We start from the raw sequence: 22582 nt of genomic DNA, 5'->3' as shown, positions 1-22582 counted from the left end.
ATTGCAGTAGTTTGGAAAGCTACTGCTGAAAACTACTAGCTAGCCAGCACATATTTTGTTCAGTAAATGTACTATTTTCGTTCTATTTTTTATATATATAATTTTCATTAATTTACAATACTATTTTAATAAATGTCAATGCAGGTTATAGTAATTGAAATCAATATAAATACAAACGCTGAAGTAGCCTAGTGTGTAATTTTAAATATCTGAGTTAATGTTTTAAACCCATAGGCTTATCTGAAAAAATAATTGGGCTGATCTCCATTTTATAGTTTCTCTTCTTTTGGCAAATAACATGTGCCACCTTGCGGTGGTCAATCAATTACATATTATTCTCTTTGCTTAAATATCCCAAATATGACTTCTTTGAGTATTTCATCTTAAGAACGTGTGAACAAAAGCCGTCTACACTCCGTCACATTAATAGTCGTCTGGGCTTATAATGCGCCAAATCCTCCATTTTGGCAAGTGTCCAGCCTTAGCGTCTCATTCGTGCCCTTTTCAAAAGTTGAATAGGAAAATTAAGCTGCAGCTCGTGATTAAATAATTGCCATGAAAATGGCCATATATTCAGCCCAGACAAAGGTCGCTTTTGGTTTGGAGGATTATTATTAAAACCCAAAACTGTAACAAACACCAGAGCCTCAGCCACCGAAGAAGGTGGGGGGAGAGCGAGAGGGCACATGGTATGAGGCTCTTTTTTGGTCGCGGGGCTCTGCCAACCCCAGTTAGTTGCTGATGATTCTTCCGTCCAACTGACTTCCCTACTCTTGATAAACACGTTTGATGCCGATTGTTTCAAAATAAAACCAAGCCTTTAGTGGTCGGGACGTTAGGGACCACATCAGAGTCGATCTGCTCTATCCCTAATGGCTTCATTAGCACTCTGATTCCCCACATTAGTTGTAAGAAACAACTTTCATCCCGCGCCGTAATCAGCCTACCCAGAAGAATAGAACACACGGACTTTGTGAAGTTTTTCCTTTGTGTTGTGTCTCGTTTAGAAAACAATAGAAGGCTCACTTCGGCAATAGCCTACCCGACTTCATCAAGTTGAATACCTGCTATTACACGATTAACACACTAAATTAGCCTATTGTGTAAATCGTCAACCCAACTCTGCGTTCAAATTAAGCAGGCTTTTATAAGAGAGCAGGCTGACCGAAATGTTTTTATCATTCTTTAATGTAAGGGATTAAAGTTTTCCAATGCCTGTAGGCGAGTACTTACGTAGGCGACAACACGCTGCATGCTGTGCTCCATGTTTAAATGCTCATATTATCATTATTAATATTAATTTCGTTGAATTATTCAGAAGATAACTCTAGCACCGACCTATATGAAAGTTTCCTCTTTTGAAACGTAATAAAAAGGTTTCTTATAAATATGAATAATTTGAAGTGCTTATTATTCCAAATTGCTCACGAAATCGGATTCATTGAGTGAGTCTTCATCATGCATTAACGACGTTAGATTACTACATCCAGGCCAATGACGGACAGACGTATATTAATGGACGGATTATTAAGAGTTGGTTATGTTCGAGAGCACGTGCTTTCAGCTTCCTCATCCATGATGTCATGTGAAGGCTAGGTCGCAGTGTTAACATTTCCTTAATAACCAGAATATATGTTTTTTAGGTTACAAAACCATACGTACGCAAGTCTTTAGGCGCATGTGCCGAAACATGACACTTCAAAACCTGGAGTTTAGATTACAAAATCAATAGTAGGCTATGTCATAATCAAATACGTACCGTGTTGTTATAGTGGGTAGATTTGGTTTGTCCTTTAAATTCGTGAGTAGGCTATAATAAAATCGTTGTGATGGTTTAATATTTTACCATTTACATCTTCCCATTCACAGGTTGAAATGGAAAATAAAACGTTAAACATGCTCTATGCCAACGGCAGACAATTTACTGGGTAATACGAATTAATTTTTCCCCGTAATCAAGTATCTCCTTCCTAGTTCATATTAACTCAATTTTACAGTTTTTGCATAGCACATTACTCAATTTATTGTAATCTCAATAAATGTAGGTCTATAGCCTATCTTCTACAGGCCTGTAAAACCTAAGCATATTGTCATTTGTATTTGGGCTTCACAACTTCGTTCAGTATATCGAGTTGTGCCTTTGCCTCATATTGCGTATTTTCAAAATAAAACTATCACACCCATATAGTGGAATCGGATGTTATTTTACTGTAAAAGACATTCAGAAAAGCACTCAGGGATCTTTTTTACACAAGGTATTTTTTAAATATGCATACATTTGGAAAACTGTATGATTGCGTCCTCTGGTGGGTAATTTAGTTAACTACATTTCAAATCATGGCAGGTAAGGTAGGGCTTGCTCTTACGAGTGGTACTACTATGGAACGCCAAAAGGGTCACAATCATCAGCTTAATACACTGTTATTGTGCCGAAAACCGTCCCCCTGCCAGGAAACTGCACCCCTTACTTGTGAACACGCACATACACTCTTTTCTCCATTGCTGCGACTTGCTTGCTTGTGGAGATGTTTGCCCTTTACTCTGTAGTCAGTTTGGCCTTCGTTTCACAGATCTTAGCTGAAGAAAAAAATATATATTTGTGTCCTTAACGACAACAGAAAATATATTACGTTACGCATTTTAGTAAAGACAATAATCGCTGTTGGTTTGCGTGGGAGACTCGCTGCAGTTTTCTGTTAGGCAATTTGTTTCAAGTGTATTAGTCTATAAATACATTTAATACAAAGTAATAAGACATAATCACTGATATTTTTCCCATGTCTTATTTGACTAGTACATTTGAAAGTGTGTCTGATTTATCATCTCATCATAACTGACAAAAATAATATGTGCCAATCATATCCTAACCTCCTGAGACCCAGCATAAAATATATTTGGGGATTTAGATTTATATATATTGTTTTATAGCACTAGTGCTTTGTGAATAACAAACATTACAAAAACAATCTATTTGTTAATGTATGTCTTCCCTGTCAAAATTACCCCACCCCCATCATTCTGGTCTGCCATAACAAAGGTATTTTGGTAGCTCATGTTGACCAGTATGTGTTACAAAAAGCAAATTGTAAGAGGGGTTGAATTTCGGCAAAGCCACTTCTCCTGCCTGCCAAATATCACCCCCCCCGCCCCCCATTTTTAGACAAAAATGTATGGCACACTTGAAATATGTTTGGTAGCTTGTGTTGACCCGTAGTGTTTCACAAAAAATATTTCACTCTAGTGACAAAAGGAAGCAAACTGTAAGTGGGGAGGTTACATTTCAACAAGCCCCTTTTCTTGCCTGCTGAAAATTACCCCCCCTTCCAATGTTAAGATTAAAAGGTCTAACACACTTCAAAATCATTTTGGTAGCTCATGTTGACCTGTAGTGTGTGCCACAAAAAGTATTTTACTACTGTAACAAAAGTGAGCACATTGTAAGGAGGGGTAACATTTTGACAATCTCATTTGCATGCCTGCCGAAAATTACACCCCTACCCGACTTGAGACTGGAATTTCTGGCAAACTTCGAATTAATTCTGGTAGCTCATGTTGACCACTAGTGTGTGCCACAAAAAGTATTTTTCTCCAGTGACATTCATTTACATCACAAAAAACAGCAAATGCAATTTTGAGCCACTGACTGGTCGCATATAGCAGATTGTTACTGAATTAAATTAACAGTGTCACAGTGATGGACACTGTTAATTTGATGTCTCCCACAGTGATGTCTCCCACAGTGATGTCTCCCGCAGTGATACAAGTGACATCTCGTCTGCTTGTATTGTGTCAGAAAATGTTGATTGAGTTGCATAGCCAATGAAGACAAGTGAGGCAGTTCCAGTGGGAGACATTTATGTCCATGCCTTAAAAATCTTTAAGCCACATAAACAAATAATGCAGATTTTTCTTGCCATCACTGTGACACTATTAGTGAGTGTTATTTTACAGCACAAAATATATGATTATTGTCTAAGTGTTAAGAACTGCTCGCTCTTTTTTTATCGGTTGTCTGAATTAATTGGCTTGCTCATACTTAAACCGTGCTGCCACAGGGAATAATTGTTTCAACCCTATATTGACAGTGGTTATGGATAAAAAAAACAATGGCAAACCAGATAATTTCATAAATTTTGAGTTTAGCTAATTTGTGGTAAAAACATTAAGAATGTTAAATAAAATTAGTATTTATTTTTACAAATACACTATCTCACAAAAGTGAGTACACCCCTCACATTTTTGCAAATATTTGATTATATATTTTCATGTGACACTAAGAAATGACACTTTGCTACAATGTAAAGTAGTGAGTGTATAGCTTGTATAACAGTGTACATTTGCTGTCCCCTCAAAATAACACAACACACAGCCATTAATGTCTAAACCGCTGGCTACAAAAGTGAGTACACCCCTAAGTGAAAATGTCCAAATTGCGCCCAACTAGCCATTTTCCCTCCCTGGTGTGACTCGTTAGTGTTACAAGGTCTCAGGTGTGAATGGGGAGCAGGTGTGTTAAATTTGGTGTCATCGCTCTCACACTCCCTCATACTGTTCACTGGAAGTTCAACATGGCACCTCATGGCAAAGGACTCCCTGAGGATCTGAAAAAAATAATTGTTGCTCTACATAAAGATGGCCTAGGCTATAAGAAGATTGCCAAGACCCTGAAACTGAGCTGCAGCACAGTGGCCAAGACCATACAGCGATTTAACAGGACAGATTCGACTCAGAACAGGCCTCGCCATGGTCAACCAAAGAAGTTGAGCGCACATGCTCAGAGTCATATCCAGAGGTTGTCTTTGGGAAATAGACGTTTGAGTGCTGCCAGCATTGCTGCAGCGGTTTAGGTATTAATTACATAATACATTACGTTCTAGTAGGATTTTCCTGACATTTCCTTAGTTGCATCTCAGAGCAAATGCCGTAGTCCACAGAGAGCTTCCAAAGCATCAGAGGGATCTCATTGAGAGAGGGATCTCAATATATCAGTCAGGAGAAGGGTACAAAAATTATTTCCAAAGCATTAGATATACCATGGAACACAGTGAATACAGTCATCATGAGGTGGAGAAAATATGGCAAAACAGAGACATTACCAAGAACTGGACGTCCCTCCAAAATGTATGAAAAGACGAGAAGAAAACTGGTCAGGGAGGCTTCCAAGAGGCCTACAGCAACATTCAAGGAACTGCAGGAATGTCTGGCAAGTACTGGCTACATGTGACAACAATATCCCATATTCTTCATATGATTGGGCTATGGGGTAGGGTGGGAAGGCGGAAGCCTTTTCTTATAAAGTAAAACATCCAAGCCCGGCTGATACAAACATCAAGTCCCCTAAAATCACATGGGAAACTGTGTTGTTGTCTGATGAAACCAGGTTGAACTTTTTGGCCATAATTCCAAAAGGTATGTTTGGCATCACAGAAAGAACACCATACCCACAGTGAAGCATGTTGGTGGCAGCATCATTCTTTGGGGCTGTTTTTCTTCAGCTGGAACCGGGGCCTTAGTCAGGCTGGAGGGAATTATGAACGGTTCCAAATACTTGGAAATTTTGGCACAATACTTTCAGGGGTCCGTTAGAAAGCTGAAAATTAAGAGGAAGTTCACCTTTCAGCACGACAACGACCCAAAGCACACATCCAAATCCACAAAAGCATGGCTTCACCAGAAGAAGATTAACGTTTTGGAATGGCACAGCCAGAGCCCAGACCTGAATCCAATTGAACATCTGTGGGATGATGTGAAAAGGGCTGTGCACAGGAGATGTCCTTGTAATCTGACAGATTTGGAGCACCTTTGCGTAGAAGAGTGGGCAAATATTACCACGTCAAGATATGCCATGCTAATAGACTCCTACCCAAAAAGACTGAGTGCTGTAATAAAATCAAAAGGTGCTTCAACAAAGTATGAGTTTAAGGGTGTGCACACTTATGCAACCAGGTTATTCTGAGTTATTTTTTTCGCTCAAAGATTTCAGTTTGATTTTCAATTAAATTGTTCACAGAACAAAGTTCTGACATGATTTATCTGTTTTCATTCTTTTACATCACAAGAACCTGGCATTTTAACAGGGGTGTGTATATTTTTATATCCACTGTAAATAATTTCCACTCATGGATGACTGTTTATCCATCAACATTGGAGGGTATCTTTGGCATGAAGCATCAGACAACAAAAATGAACAGAAAATGTGATTCATTTATTTGTAATTTGTATTTTTTTAAAGATTTTCTAAATTTTAATTTTTAATTTTTGGGGCATAGATCTAAATAACCTTTGCAATTAAAGATCATCATATACATTGTGAAAAAATATATATATATATATTTGAACTTCCTTTGTTTTTTTTTTCTCCACATAAAAACACACCATCTACATCCAAACATTTCCCTCCTCTCACCATCTTCCTTTTCTTTTCTCTGTCCATCCTCCCACTTATTTTACTCCATCTTTATCGTGCATTTAGTCACAATTTCAGCAGCATACTACAATCCTTCAATCATACACTCTATTGCAGATTGAATTCATAACAAACTGAATGGAATAGCCAATATTAAAAATAAAACAGAAAATATTCCACTCTCTCTCTCTGTCACTTCCTTGATTGCTGTCCCTCCCCTGTATCTCCCTGGCCCTGTTCCATCAAAGGAGTTGCTGGAACCCCCTCAAGAAAGGTACAGAAGTACTCTATTTTATTGAGCTCCGGCCTCTTCAACAGAAGGTGACATTTTGGCATATAGTAGAAAGCTATCAGCCCCATGTTACTGAGCAAACTGACAGAAACATGAACAATGGTGCGGTTCTTGACATTCAGACCGCTGTAGATCGGGATGAAGACCCCCCAAACCATGCAGTATGTCAGGGTGGCGAAGGTGATATCTCTGGCCAGGTTGTACTGTCGATGGGGCTTCATGGCCATGAAGGTACACATGAAGGACATGAGGGCCAGGAGGCCGTTGAAGCCCTGCATCAGGCCTAGACCTAACATGGGTTCAATAGGGCATTGCAGGAACGTCCTGATAAAATTCACGTCCATTCTGGCCAGGTACTGGGATAGAGACGGCCCTTCCTGGAGATAGTAGCCACAGATCCCAGCCTGCACTCCACAGCAGGCCAGTACCAGGAGCCAGCCTCCAAAGCCTCTCAGCGTTTCCATGTGAGAAGGAGCGTTCTCTGTGAACTCGGTCATGTACATTATCTGTCAGAAGGTTGTGGTACACAGCAAATTAGTCCTACATGGATTCATAATTCCTGGCCTAGATATTTTTAATCAAAGAAAACCCATTTGTCTATATAACGTCTGGCACAATCGTGGTGTTCTACCTGCTTGGGCCTTACCTGAAGAGCGATGCCTAGGATGGTAGAGAGGGCGACGGTGTGGGTGATGGAGGTAAGTGGCAGCTGCAGATGACACACCACATCCCCCGGCTGGACCAGGAACAGCAGCAGGCAGACACAGCCTCCCATCAGGCTGAGCAGGGCCACACCACCCACAGGCCCCCCAGAGGCCCTCACCAGTGGAGACCCCCAGTGCTGCAGGAACAGGACGCACACAGCAGTCTGACAGGATAGCAGCAACACCATGGCCAGCAGAAGCCCCAAGGACTCAGGTTGGTCCCATGTCAGGAAGTCAAAGATGGGCTTGGTACAGTTGGTGCTACGCTCCAGAGACCACTCGCCCTTCACACACCAGGTACATTGGATGTCCACTTGGAGTCAGAGAGGGTGTGGAAACGTGTTGGCAATGACAGAACCAGAGGAGAATATCTCAAGGAGCGTCTTATAAGGCCAACGCTTCCACATATTTAGATTTATTATGCATTTTGTTTTTAGAAAAAATCCTCCTCCGCATGTAACAAATGTGAAAAACCAATTATTGTTTCAGCATAGTAGTGGAGGAAAAGATCAAAGAAATCTATAAACCTAAATCACCAAGGGTGATGGCCTTTTTAGATTGATGGAAAATACCTACTTGTGTTATTCTGGAAGGTGCCCGGTAAACAGTCAAAGCAGTCATAGCAGCAGGAATCAAAGCCTTTTACTCTACGCACCTGGCCAGGTTCACACTCGAAGGAACATGCCGATTCAGGGGCCTGCAATAGAGGTTGGCTCAGACCAAATGTTGTAGTAAACACTTCAGTCAAAGTTTTTTGTAAAACATTTATGCACCTTGAACCAATAGTGGTGAAAATGGAAAATGCTTAAAAACAAAAATAAAATGCTATTTATAACTGAGGTTAAAATGTACAAAGCCAGTAAAGTGAAACATCATTTTCGCTGCTAGGTTTGGCCTGGAAGTTACCTTAGTACTGCCTGTATGCCACTGGATGAGTGTGTTGTTGATTGACAGACTCTTATAGAAGACACCAACATCTTTAAAACTCAGACTTTGATTTGTCCAGATCCACTGTATTATGTTGAAACCAATGTTTGGGTTTCCATTACTGTCAAACTCAAGTTGTCGTCCAAGTACAGTGAAATGTACCTTCCGCAACGCCTTCAACAGCTGCAGGGGAGAGTGTTGTTTAAAACATGTGGAAGAGCACCGCCTCACTTAATCATTGTCTACATAAAGATAACTGGATGAGGGTACCTGCCAGGGATAGACTTGGCTTTTTTTGCCCCTCAGGCAACTATTGGCATTGCACTCAAGCACGTTGTGCAGCGCATGTGCAACGCAGTAGATGGCAGCATATATACTGAAAGCTGTCCTCTGCAGTACCGGCTTTGTCACAAGGCTCATGTTGTCTGGTGACAGGTTCCAGCACTCTGGGCATTGTTGCATCATGAAGGTTGGGTCAGCGTCTGGACCCGGAGGAGGCTGGCTGGCCGACTCCTCCCTGATCCGGGTGAAGAGTTCCATGGTGTATGGTGTAAGCAGGTCTAGGTCCGGGCTCTGGACAGTGAAGCCGATGATGGTGCCCACAGTGTGGATGTTAGGGAGAGAGGACACGTCCGTTTGCAGGGCCCAATTATCGCTGGCCAACCACACCGCTTTCAGATTCCTCTTGATCACCTGATAACAAACAGCATGCTCGTCTCTTACGTGCCTCAGTTCTTACAGACAAGCATGTTAGTGTAAACCTCTAACAAGTACCCAAATACTGCAAACGTAGCATTATGGTGCCTTAAAAATAACCAATGCATTGGCTGTACCAAGCTTTTCGAATAGCTTGTGAGTGAGAAAGTGGTCAAAAGTTTGCCTCAGGCGCTCTTGTGTGGCGGTACAACTGACCTCGGTGAAGAAGGCTCGTGCAGGCTGGGCGAGGGAGAAGACCACCACCACCTCCACCAAGTTGTCAATGATGTTGTCCACGATTTCTCTGACCACCGGCTCTGGGTCACCGAAGACGGGGATTAACCCCTTGTAAGCCACACAGATCTGACTATCTGTAGCCAGGGAGGAGAACAGGAGCTGGCCGTTGCTCCCGTACTCATCCTCACTGCCCACCACGGCCACCCAGTTCCATTGAAACTTTATCAGCAGCTCTACCATGGCCTGGACTTGCCTCTTGTTACTGGGCACAGTGCGCAGGAAAGATGGGTACAGACTCGTGTCGCTGAAGGTTTCACTGGTTGCTCCGTAGCTGACCTATTGAGAACAGAGGGCAGATGGTAATTAGACACTAGAAGCAAGAGTAGATACAAAAATTATTGTGTCTGCACTCAGTGCAGTTGTATTTCACATTATCATCTGTTTCACTGCAGAACACTGTTTAATTGAAATCCAAGTTGTGAGACGGTAATTGAAACGACAAATACGGGTGATTCACTTTGCATAACAAATACAGCTCCGGAAAAAAGATTAAGAGACCACTGCACCTTTTTCTTTCCTTTCCAAAAAAAGTAAAAAGGGAAAGTTTTGAGTGAGGAACAGAAGCGTTCAATTTGCAGTGGTCTCTTAATTTTAACCCTTCTGTTCCTCACTCAAAACCTTCCTTTTTGACTTTTTTGGCAAAGAAAGAAAAAGGTGCAGTGGTCTCTTAATTCTTTCCAGAGATGTATATATTTAGGAAGACATTGTTTGCATTTAAAGTGAGTTGTACGTGATGAGGCCAAACTAACCAATGGCATGAGGAAGAATCCCAGTAGTTGTCCTATTGCGAAGGTCATCTCTGAGGAGAACGGACCAATGACAGCCACCACACGGGTCATGTAATCTGTGTAGTTACACATGACAGCCAGCTCCCCACTGGAGCCCTGAGTAAGGAAGTAGAGCGTGGGCTTCACAATGACAGCAGACTGGCTACAGGTGTCGAACAGCTCATAGCCCAGCCTGATGCCAGGGAGCAGGTTGGAGTTGGCGTTGATCTCATCCACTGTGAACTTCATTACCAGGGCCATGCCCAAACCATAACTGTTAAGACTGCCAGGCCAAGGACAGACATAGAGGGCTGTTACTGTTCTACTATTCACAGATTGCAGATTCAAACACACGAGAAGGACAGTTTGAATCAGCTAATTGAATTAATCTACAGCATCTAAATCTATAGGATTAATCAATCTAATACAATTAGTATTCAGTATTTAGACACAAGCCATATGGCAGAGTCCTATTAAGGACATGAAAACATTTCTGTACCTGTCACATATAATGCTGTCCGGTTGTAATCTTTGGCTCAGGTTGCTGGTTAACTCATTAAGTGGGAAGAGCCCCCCAAGGAGGATATCTCCTGAGGCGTTGAACAGGTTGGTGGTGATGTTCTGGAACCATGGTGGAGAGTCCTGACCACACACTGCTCCAAACACCCAGCACACAACTAGCAGTATCCGTGGCCCGACCATACTGCTGAGGACAGCAAGAGACATCACAAGGGTCTTGGCCCACATCAAAGACGACATGTTGCATTTAGAGAGAGGATGTGAAGGAAAGCGTACAGGAGGGGGTTAAGAATCAGCTGATTCTGACATTGTAAGTTACAAAGTGCTTGGGGTGCTTACCTGTGAAGGCCAGCAAGTTGACGATAATAGTTGGAGTCTCGGTCAGCGGGCACCTCCTGTGTCTTGTCTGTGTTGAGTGGTAAGTACCAGGCAGCAGACTGCCTTGCGACGTAATACAGTTCTCACCACAGGTGTGCTGTTGGTGTCAACATGCTGCCGGATGAGCATTTTACAGTGAAATTTGTGGTGCTCATGAAGATGTTTGAAACAAGACACCAGGTTTTTAAAAATCAATACGTGACATGTCATTAGCACACACATCCAAAGCATCCAATTTGCATCAGGTTAGATTAACAAGGTTTATTACTGTGGTGCTTGGCTGAAGTAGGAGGTGAAAAAGAATTAGCTATGAGACAGTAAACTTAACAGGTGGATTTCATTACAAAGTCCTAAGATATAATTTAGGGAGTTAGCAAATCAGATGCCTTTTCTGCTGCAGCCTTCCCTAGCCATCACAATTTGGCCCTGTGTCAAAGTTGCTCAGATCCTTACGCTTGCCCATTTTTCCTGCTTCTAACACATCATCTTTGAGGACAGAATCTCATATACACATATATATATATATATATATATATAGTATCTCACAAAAGTGAGTGCACCCCTCACATTTTTGTAAATATTTGATTATATCTTTTCATGTGACAGCACTGAAGAAATGACACTTTGCTACAATGTAAAGTAGTGAGTGTACAGCTTGTGTAACAGGTTAAATTTGCTGTCCCCTCAAAATAATACAACACACATGAAAAGATATAAGCAAATATATTAGGGGTGTACTCACTTTTGTGAGATACTATATCTATATATACAGCTCCGGAAAAAAATTAAGAGACCACTGCACCTTTTTTTAACAGAAGCGGTTGATTTGCAGTGGTTTCTTAATTTTAACCCTTCTTTTCCTCACTCAAAACCTTCCTTTTTTACTTTTTTTGGAAAGGAAAGGAAAAGGTGCAGTGGTCTCTCAATTCTTTCCAGAGATGTATGTATACATTTATATTTATATATAAAGTTTTCACTATACGTGGAATATTACTGGGGTTTTCAATATACAATTTTCTTTATTTGGACTGCGCATTTGTGAAACGAATTTCAGAAACAAAATAAATAGAGAATTATGATGGCATAAGGTCTGTCCATGATGTTGCCTCTGAACAACTTACTCCCATCACAGTAAACAAACACTTTTTCAGGAAGTAAGGTTGCCTTTTTCAGTCCACAACAGGGGTTGCTTGGTGTATTAATCAATCAATCACATTTATTTAGAATGCCCTTTTTACATCAGCCATTGTCACAAAGTGCTTTTACAGAAACACCTAGCCTGAAACCCCAAGGAGCAAGCAACAACAATGTTGAAGCACAGTGGCTAGGAAAAACTCCCTGAGAGGGGCTGAAATTATGGAAAAAACCTGGAGGGACCAGGCTCAGTGGGGTGACCAGTCCTCTTCTGGCTGTGCCGGGTGAACATTTTAAGAGTACAAGTTGTAATAATTAATGAATGCACTTGGGTTGTGTCCAGAGTCAATAAATCCTCAGCCAGGTCAGAAGCATGACCAGACAGACAAGGACTGGGACAACCAGCAGCTGGAATCATCAGGTATCGTCTTGATCTGCAACACAGACAGGAGGACTTTGGACAGTGGCAGTTACGAGTCTGGTGTAGACATGGTTGGCTCCTGAGAAACTGCACAAACAACACTAGTCCTGTTAAATATCCCCAAAAACATTGGTTGCTAATACACAATTGGAATTCTATAGATTATTAGAGTCAAATTATTGTATTACTAAAATTCTATAAATTCAAAATCTTATTGAACTTTGAATGTCTACATTTTCTACACAGAACAGAGGACTTTTCCTAATACAAACCAAAGGAACAGTAGGATGCAGACAAAACAGTCCTGTGATGACAACTGTCCTCAGCTCAACAAAAACAAAAAACAAACAAATACACTCACCTAAAGGATTATTAGGAACACCATACTAATACTGTGTTTGACCCCCTTTCGCCTTCAGAACTGCCTTAATTCTAAGTGGCATTGGTGCTGAAAGCATTCTTTAGAAATGTTGGCCCATATTGATAGGATAGCATCTTGCAGTTGATCGAGATTTGTGGGATGCACATCCAGGGCACAAAGCTCCCGTTCCACCACATCCCAAAGATGCTCTATTGGGTTGAGATCTGGTGACTGTGGGGGCCATTTCAGTACAGTGAACTCATTGTCATGTTCAAGAAACCAATTTGAAATGATTCGAGTTTTGTGACATGGTGCATTATCCTGCTGGAAGTAGCCATCAGAGGATGGGTACATGGTGGTCATTAAGGGATGGACATGGTCAGAAACAATGCTCAGGTAGGCTGTGGCATTTAAACTATGCCCAATTGGCACTAAGGGGCCTAAAGTGTGCCAAGAAAACATCCCCCACACCATTACACCACAACCAGCAGCCTGCACAGTGGTAACAAGGCATGATGGATCCATGTTCTCATTCTGTTTACCCCAAATTCTGACTCTACCATCTGAATATCTAAACAGAAATCGAGACTCATCAGACCAGGCAACATTCTTCCAGTCTTCAACTGTCCAATTTTGGTGAGCTCGTGCAAATTGTAGCCTCTTTTTCCTATTTGTAGTGGAGATGAGTGGTACCCGGTGGGGTCTTCTGCTGTTGTAGCCCATCCGCCTCAAGGTTGTGCGTGTTGTGGCTTCACAAATGCTTTGCTGCATACTTTGGTTTCAGTCAAAGTTCCTCTTATTTCAGTCAAAGTTGCTCTTCTATCAGCTTGAATCAGTCGGCCCATTCTCCTCTGACCTCAAGCATCAACAAGGCATTTTCGCCCACAGGACTGCCGCATACTGGATGTTTTTTCCTTTTCAAACCATTCTTTGTAAACCCTAGAAATGGTTGTGCGTGAAAATCCCAGTAACTGAGCAGATTGTGAAATACTCAGACCGGCCCGTCTGGCACCAACAACCATGCCACGCTCAGAATTGCTTAAATCACCTTTCTTTCCCATTCTGACATTCAGTTTGGAGTTCAGGAGATTGTCTTGACCAGGACCACACCCCTAAATGCATTGAAGCAACTGCCATGTGATTGGTTGATTAGATAATTGTATTAATGAGAAATTGAACAGGTGTTCCTAATAATCCTTTAGGTGAGTGTATATTAAAAATAATAAGAAAAAAAATACATAAAACAAAAACACAGTGTACTCCTCGTATCACTTCACAGCTCAGGAGCCAGCAAGGGGAACCATTTCATTCAATATTCCTTGAAGTGCTTTGTCAGTAAAATACTGGAGATGTTGTCTGTATTCTGTCCAATTTCTTTCTGACCTTTTGTTTGTCATATTCAACTGATCACATTTACAGTGAATGCAATGTTCAGTTTTTTCACAATTTATATTTACAGCTGGGCATTCTACTTCTATTACTGATATTACTTCTATTATTGAGTAATGCTGACTTGCAGCTAATTGTTGATTTGTAGCACCTAGTGTGTTGAATAGGTCATGTTCAGTTATAAAATCTTCTTAAATGTTGCTAATAGACATTCCATTACACAATTGACATGATTGTTTATTCTTCCTTGTTAGCGTTTGTTTGTTTGTTATACATACTGTTGCATATTTCATAGCAAATCTGGACATTCTAAAACTTGAATCCTGCTGAAGCCACCCCAGTTCTACTGTTCTTATCTGTCTGGACCTGTGATTTACACTGCACTACTGTGAGTCCATCAGTCAAATATGAAACCTATTACAAAGAATATTAAATGCCTCCGAAGTAAGGACTGGGCAAGAAGTGATCTGTTAGATTTTTGGTAAAAGTAAAGGCTCTCAAGCTGAAGATTGGGGTTCTGTTCCCTCCTACAAACATGTTGCCCAACTGCAGGGCTGATCTCCCAGCTATGAAAGGCTATTCAAAGGATGAATGGAAACGGAAGTTAATTACAAATTGTCTTTAAAAGTTACAGCTTATTAGCCCTGCCTATTTAAGCCTTTTTTATCACTTCTTGCCCAGTCCTTATTTCTGAGGCATTTAATATTCTTTGTAATAGGTTTCATATTTGACTGATGGACTCACAGTAGTGCCGTGTAAATCACAGGTCCAGACAGATATGAACAGTTGGCAGATCCTCTTTATCTGATGTAAGACATAATGTTTTTTCTTGCGCAAAAGTCTAGGGTTCAATTCCCACTGGTGACAGATGTATGCTTCAGCTGAACACATGAAGCAGTCTTAAAACATTTCATAAGAAGTTCAAAAGAAGTCCAATGTGTTGGTGTCATTTTCTGACAGAAATGCACATTGTTTGAATCCCAAGGTAAAATTCAGACGGCGTGGTTATCACTTAATGCGGTCAATCTGGTTTACTTAAATATTGTTGGAAAATTGAGAAACTACCAAAAGTTATCATTAGCATATAACTTTTTCCTCACAAATTGTAAATGTACAATAAATCCATTGAACTAGAGACTTTGCTCCTATAAAAAAGTTAAATAAAACATTGGAACAGCTAACTCTATACATTTATGTTTTATTTGGAAGAGATAGTCACACCCCCCAACCATAATAGGCTCTTTGAATACAACAGGTTTTACTTAGAACTCTTTGCCTAACAAAGAACACTTGGCTTTCAAAAAGGTTTATTCAAATGAAATGGTTGATGGTAGAAAACGTATCCATTGGCAGCTAACCTTTTAGTTAGTTGCCAATGGATAAGTGTACACAAATATTTCATTCATAGTTTCTTTTTGGATACATTTTGTTTTATCAGACTGAAAATATCTGCTTTAACCTCATATTACAAAAAAGAAATAACCACACAGGATTGAAAATCTGCCCGTCATCCCTCTTTTCAAAGCTAAACCCTGCTTGTTATACCTCTATGCTGACCTGCCACTTTAATGTTTCTGAATGCCTGTTCAACAAAACGTTAACCCACTTAGTCCCAGTGTTTTCTGGGCAGATCAGTTAGACCAGAGCTGTTCATGGGCGTATCTCAGCATCTCTAAAGATCTTAAAAAACATCATATCTGCTTTAGATAAAAACTGTATTTTCAGTGTTCCAGTGTCTGGAACAAATTGCGAAAGACTCTTGAACTTGAATATCTCATCACACTTTAATAAATGTGCCGCTATCTGATCTATGTATCCTGTGAATGCGTCAAACCTATCTGTTGATCTGTCCCACTGTATTTAATGTTATTTGATATTTATTATCTGTTTACCTTGTAAATTGGGTTAATTTCTATTTTGTTTTACATACTTTGTGCATTTTTATGTATGTCTTCTTATCAACTTGCGATTGAATGCCTTTGGCCAGGTCATCATCGGAAATCCTAATTGGTTTTCAGTTGACTAAAGACTGCCTAAATAATTCTGTATGCATTTCAGAGGAACCATCTCTCAGCCTTTTGACCGCTTTTAATTGTTTCAGTTAAGGCTGAAGTATTCCGTGTGATGTTTGCATGTTTGTATTCAACCTGGGATACTAGATATACCAGTGTTTTGCATTATTGTTTGCATGTCATTTTACATGTCCATTTGCCTCCAGGCAGATGGTCACATTCCCAGGTTCTTCCAGATATAATGCATCAAACAATAAACACCTTACAGATTTAAACACCTTCCACTGAAAGTAAATACATTTATGTCTGTAGGGATCAGACTAGTACGCACAGACACTGCTGTATAATAGGTCTGAATTGAAATGTACCTATTTAGTTGGATAATACATGATGTCTGAAAGCATGTATGAAGTAGGTGTTTGTTTTGGTTACTAGTTAAAACAGGTACTGTTGTACTTCCTGTATCTTGTCTGACATCTTGACGTAAGCAAGTAGACACATACCAAAGCTTGTGGAGAAACCCTCGATGTTCCACTTCAGTACTGCATGTCTACTTTCTGCCTATGTGTGTATGTATTTATTTCTTTTACAGCATTCCACCAATTTATGATTTATTTTATTATTGTTCGAAATGTTTCCACTCCAGTGAGGTGTGTTTTACATTGTGTACATTGTGTACAGTGTTCCCGTGATGCAGCAGTATGGTGCACAGGTTGTCGACTCAGATAATAATCTTGTTTGTGAATGGAAACTTTTTTGTTGGTTGTTTGGTAGCCTAAGTCATAAATCCACCCCCAGCCCTTCCTGTGATAAGGTTCCACAGCACCCACGCACCCACACACAGGTATACACATGAGCATACACTAAAAGTCTGATTATAGACGTGGATCACATTTCCACCAACATTACGTTATTTCAACATTAAGAATTCAAATTCAGGATTCATCTAACTTGAACTTTCAGATCTCAACATGATCCCCAAATATCCGACTGGCCCGGCATACAGGAACATTTCTAAGAGTAATATACAGTATGTACATTTTAACACAAACCAGCATGCGGTTTCACCACTGGGTGTCAGGTGTGGGTCACAAAACATTGACACTCAGTGTATCACTGTGGACTCTAGATAGAGAGAATCCTCTGTAGCATGTTGTGATGTTAATAGTATTCCCCGTAATGAAAGACATACTACTTGTGTTATTCTTAGACGTCAGAACCCTGATGTGGAGAGCCGATCAGAGTCCAAGTGGTGTGTTGGTGGGTGAGGGGGGCTTCCCAAGGGCTGTTGTTAGTGAGCATAGTGTGTATACATGGAGGCTGTTTGAACAGTAGATAACAGAGGTTAGTGTCCCTGTATAACACTAGTTGTTTGACAAACATAATGGTCTGGCTAACGAAAACATTTGATTAGACTGTTGTTCTCCATTGGTCAACGTCATGGCCTGCGTGGGAGTGTGGTTTATTGCATGTTTTACAGAGGCAGAAGAGAAGACATCATTCCACATTTACATGTAACCAAAAATCGTAGAGGGATGGGTTCTACTAGTTTGTTAATGTCTGGAACCCTGCAAGTCTGTACAGAGCTAACCAACATTTAAAAACAAATACTGTGGCTGCTACAAACACTGTGACTGTTACAAAACACTGAATGTTACAAAACATTGTGATCGCTACAAACACTGTGACTGCTACAAAACACTGAATGTTACAAAACATTGTGACCGCTACAAACACTGGGACTGCTACAAAACACTACAAATGTTACAAAAGACTGTACGTTTAAATGTAAACAAAAATATATAGGGATGGGTTCTACTAGTTTGTTAATGTCTGGAACCATGCAAGTCTGTAAAGAGCTGACCAACATTTAAAAGCAAACACTGTGGCTGCTACAAACACTGTGACTGCTACAAAACACTGAATGTTACAAAACATTGTGACAGGTACAAACACTGTGACTGCTGCAAAACACTGTGGCTGTTACAATGCACGGCTGCAGTGGCTAAACATTGTGACTTTTTTCCACACTACTAAACTAAAAAAACTCTGTGATTGTTCCTAAACACGTTGACTGTACCATTGACTTCGCTGTGAGCTGAGAGAAAACATGCTCAGTGCCCTTGCTGCTCGCTCATCATCACCCTCCCCCACACTCACCCTCTGATCGCAGAATGGCCGATCACTGTGGCTCTAATCTCCTTCGTTGGCCAGAGGAACAGTGGGCCCGTTGTGGACACACTGGCCTCATACCCCACAGGGCCTGTGATTAACCAGCCTGAGCAGAGCAGAGGACAGCCAGTCCAGCCCAGGAGTGGAATACTAAAATGCGCTGCTGGACATGAGGCCATCTGTCTTGATCGACTCCAGTGCCTGGCACTGCATCGGGAAAGTGTGGGAAAGAGGGGGTCCTGCTTTGCCAAGGCAGGGAGGCCATGCAGTACAAACCCAGCTGTGCTGTAGATTACACCATGCAGTTGACATTCCACTGCTCAGATTAACGACTACATCATCAATAGTCTATCAAGTCTTCTGAGGTAAATGGGACTATTCACGACAGAACAGCAACGGTAAACATGAGTTACCTGCCTGAGGCTAACACACTGTGGCATTTACCCTGCCTCCAAGGGTTGGACACATGATTCATCCTCACTTCCTCTCTGGTGGTCTAACCTGTTCTTCCAGCCATTAATGAGTGTGTGTGGTTGTGTATGTGTGTGTTGGGGTTTGTGCATTTAGTATTTTATATGAGCGCAGTACGTGCATAAGAATGTAGACATGCATAGTTGTCAAATGATTTCAATTCATTAAGTTAGCGATGTAAGACACTTCTACAGTTCACGGCTGCATGCCCTCCTAGGAGGGGATGGAAAAATGCAGTTCTTCTTTTAATCTGACCTGTAACCTATTATCTGACATTTACCAAAATTCATGGAATCCACTTTGGTTGAAGTTGTTGCATCATTTCCATGACCTAGGACTAGCCTTGTGAGAGGATTCGTTTTTTGTCAGGAAGAAGTTGCCCATTGTTATCGCGGCAAAAAGCAATGTGCTGTTCAAACTGGGGAAATATAAGGGACAAGTATGTATGTCAGTCTCTGTGTGTGTGTGTGTGTGTGTGCATAGTGGCTTTTGCACTTTGTAGGCAACTCAATTCGAGGGGGAGTTATCCTTGTATATTGGCAAGAGCTTGTGAGAGGTAGTAGGCACTTTACAATAGTGAGGCCTGCAGTACCAGTTGGGTAAGCGGCTCCAAACGTTTGACTGGTACTGTATATTAGTGGCAGAGTAAATGCATGGGAAAGAAACATGTGAGGAAGTATGAATCTGCATGTTAAAAATAAAAGGGAGATTGTATGAGGTGGTGTTAAGGAGAGAGTGAACGAGGGAGTGTGTTGAGAGGTTGGAGAGGGAGCAAAGATTGATTACATTGAATGCCTGACTGTTGATACTGCATGTTGGCTGAGGTTATCAGTAGCTGTGCAAACGTTCAGGACACTGAGGACAAATGATGCCCAGAACTACTGTTCTTTTTACTGTAAATAATATGTGTGCATTATGCAACACTCTCTCTGACAGACTGCTTGCTCAATAACACCTAGGTAAGGGGACTGTTGCACGTGTTTGTCAGTACAGCTAACAGGGAGGTCAGGGAGGAGCAGCAAAAGTGTTGGGCGGTAGAACACCACAACGTTGTTCATTTAATAGGATTCCTTGCTACTCTACAGCAGGCGTTGTTCAATATGATCGTCATTGGAATGTTTGTCTTTTCACCAACACTATCCTTTGTCAGAACTGGCAAATTGAAAATGGCACACGTAATACCGGTGGCAGTCCAGTGTGATTGCACTGCAGTCAGGTTTCATATGAATGTATAACTCATTTTGTGAACGAATCCATTTTAAAAGTTAAGGTAACCCTGAAGAGCTAATGATGAATTGGAAATATGCAAGCAAACATCATTAATCTGTGAGTTGATTAAGAATCTTTAGGATTATTCCAGGCATTCATAGAGACAGAGAGAGGGAAAGAGAGGGAGAGATGCCTTGGCTTGAAGGCCAACAACACCATCGTTTATTTGACTTATTAGTTCATGGAAGACCAATAGACAGTGCAGATATATCTCAAAAGAGCAGAACAGAAGCAAGAAAGAGTGAGCAATTCTGTTGTTGACCCTTTTATAATCTCTGACTTGTTACTGGGACCTTTGCAGCAAGAGATTTTCAATCATCAACATACTGCTGTGACACATTCTTCAATGGTGCTCTTACATATTGTATTAACTTTTTTGTATATTTCATACAAAATATTTAACTTTTAAATTGACTTTAATGGGATTTCTGAGATTTCTATAGCTTCCATTGTGACAATCACCACTAACAGTTAATTCACTTGAACCCCTTTCCCAACAATTTTTCCATTCATCTACACACAACACTCAAATATCAGAACTACATAAGTCTCCAATCCCCCTTATTACATTTTTACTTGGTGAAAGCACCTTTTGCGTTCATTTAAGCTGTTACATTAGGATAGGTCTCTTCCAACATTGCACACCTACTTTTGACAATATTTAACCTTTACTCCAAACATAAAATGTGTTGAGTCCATGGGATTCCTTCGTAAGCGTCGATAGATGGCATTTATGACAGGGCTAGGACTGGTCCACTCAAATGTATTCACTTTTTTTGTCCCTTAGCTCCCTTAGCATTTGGACATGTGTTGAAATTGAACAGAGGCCAACTGACTTTGTTAATTTTTTTATTTTGAATGTGATTGGCTGTACCTGAACTAATGTAATGCTGTAAAAAGGGTGGTGAAGACTCACCTATTTATCATATTTCAGATTTGCATTTTTACTAAACATTTCATTTGTCATTAATAAATATCCCCATAAAATGTGTGGAATATTGTATGTAGCAAGAATGATGTATCGCTTGAAACATGTGTAGACTCCAGTATAATCATTTGAACATTAGTGTTCGACATTAGTGCACTCACACAAGCTACCAAGTGAAGTCCCATCAATAGGTCTATCACTCTTGCTGATGTTGGACCTTTGCTGACATTATCACCAATGGCCACTTCATAGCTGGTTTGATAACTGTTACATGGGTGAAATTTGGAATGAGATATCTAGCTTGAGTTGGTTTCTGTCTCAAAAAAGCCATAAAAAGTTGCCCCTGGGTGTCTAATCGGTACTTCCCAGCTTGTCCGTAGAACGAGTTTAGAAGGTGTGAGTGTAACAGACTTAAGAATGTACCGTAAGTTCACTCCACAGCTAGTTGGAAAGGGTGCCAGTGGGGCTTTACAAGTGGTGCTTTTTGTATTCCTGAAACGGTTGGAACGTTGTCAAGGAGAGTGATCCGGTGTTTTGCGAAGCGGAGGACAACAATTTCACGCCCAGTGGGAAAATACATTTTGAAATTTGTTAACATGTACTGACTTTCGTGAATTTTTTTATAATTTGACTATAGCCATATTATGTATCAGTAATTAAAGAATGTTGAGTACAGTAGAATCCTCTTGAATCAGAGGTGGTTACTCTAAAACTTGCATATTTTGACATTAGATTTACAGCATATTGTAGTTTTACTGAATGTGTGTGCTCATTGAATTTTATATGAATCCTGTTGGATCTTTTTTTTTTTATCCTGATACACTTTAGAAGGTGGTTAAATCACCATTGAAAGGCCATATAAATACCTACAAATATGGTACCAATGCTTCAGAAGGTCTGTATCTGTATATATAAATGTTGGATTTAACTACCTATCAATTTACCAGTAGAAAGGCTTCCGATTCCACCCCATGTTTCCAATGGTACAAGTGATGGAGGCAGCAGCATATATCACTACACCACCTGAGGCCACACAAAACTGGGAGCTTTCACTGCATTTACTTTAACCATAAACCTAATATGTTTTTCCACAGAATCCCTGATTCTCAGTGTTTATTCTTCAGGTGTGTCTTTCCTAGTGAAAGAGGAAATAATATACAACACGTAGGCTTGTGGTTCAGGTGTTGGGCAAGTAACCAAAAGATAGCTCCTTTGAATCCCCAAGCTTATAATAAAAAAAAGATGGCTTGCCCTTGAGCAACGCACTTAACTCTAATTGCTCCTGTAAGCTGCTCTGTATCTCTGACCCAGAAAGTCAGATTCTTACAAAGTTTCATGATCAGATTCATGATCATTCTGTATGACTGAAGTGGCTGTTTAAGTACTTCACTAGACATTGATATTTGGTTCATAAGAATGTATAGGGGTGTCAAAAATGG

At 40.6% G+C, this 22582-nt stretch overlaps 1 protein-coding gene across 1 annotated transcript; it reads right to left on the bottom strand.

Moving 5' to 3' along the window:
- Nucleotides 1–6514: 6514 nt before the first annotated feature.
- Nucleotides 6515–11027, bottom strand: LOC105025124 (taste receptor type 1 member 3). Its single transcript, XM_010895592.4, has 9 exons — nt 10948–11027; nt 10589–10795; nt 10072–10372; nt 9242–9598; nt 8600–9022; nt 8309–8512; nt 7979–8099; nt 7345–7715; nt 6515–7204 (listed from the first exon to the last, which is right to left on the bottom strand). The coding sequence occupies exons 2-9, from the start codon at nt 10789–10791 to the stop codon at nt 6599–6601; spliced, it is 2586 nt and encodes an 861-aa protein (XP_010893894.3). The 5' UTR covers nt 10792–10795; nt 10948–11027; the 3' UTR covers nt 6515–6598.
- Nucleotides 11028–22582: the final 11555 nt, after the last annotated feature.

This window comes from Esox lucius, chromosome 17 (genome assembly GCF_011004845.1).
Source record: "Esox lucius isolate fEsoLuc1 chromosome 17, fEsoLuc1.pri, whole genome shotgun sequence".
In the NCBI taxonomy this organism is placed as follows: domain Eukaryota; kingdom Metazoa; phylum Chordata; class Actinopteri; order Esociformes; family Esocidae; genus Esox; species Esox lucius.
The sequence above is the reverse complement of the archived record's forward strand: the minus strand, read 5'-3'. Positions and strand labels throughout refer to the sequence as shown.

Coding starts and splice junctions, on each gene's coding strand:
- LOC105025124 (XM_010895592.4), bottom strand. CDS start 10,791: ATGGTCGGGCCACGGATACTGCTAGTTGTGTGCTGGGTGTTTGGAGCA. Junction 9,599..10,071: donor GATTCTTCCTCATGCCATTG/GTTAGTTTGGCC, acceptor TGTTCTCAATAG/GTCAGCTACGGAGCAACCAG. Junction 9,023..9,241: donor CACGAGCCTTCTTCACCGAG/GTCAGTTGTACC, acceptor GTTTGTTATCAG/GTGATCAAGAGGAATCTGAA.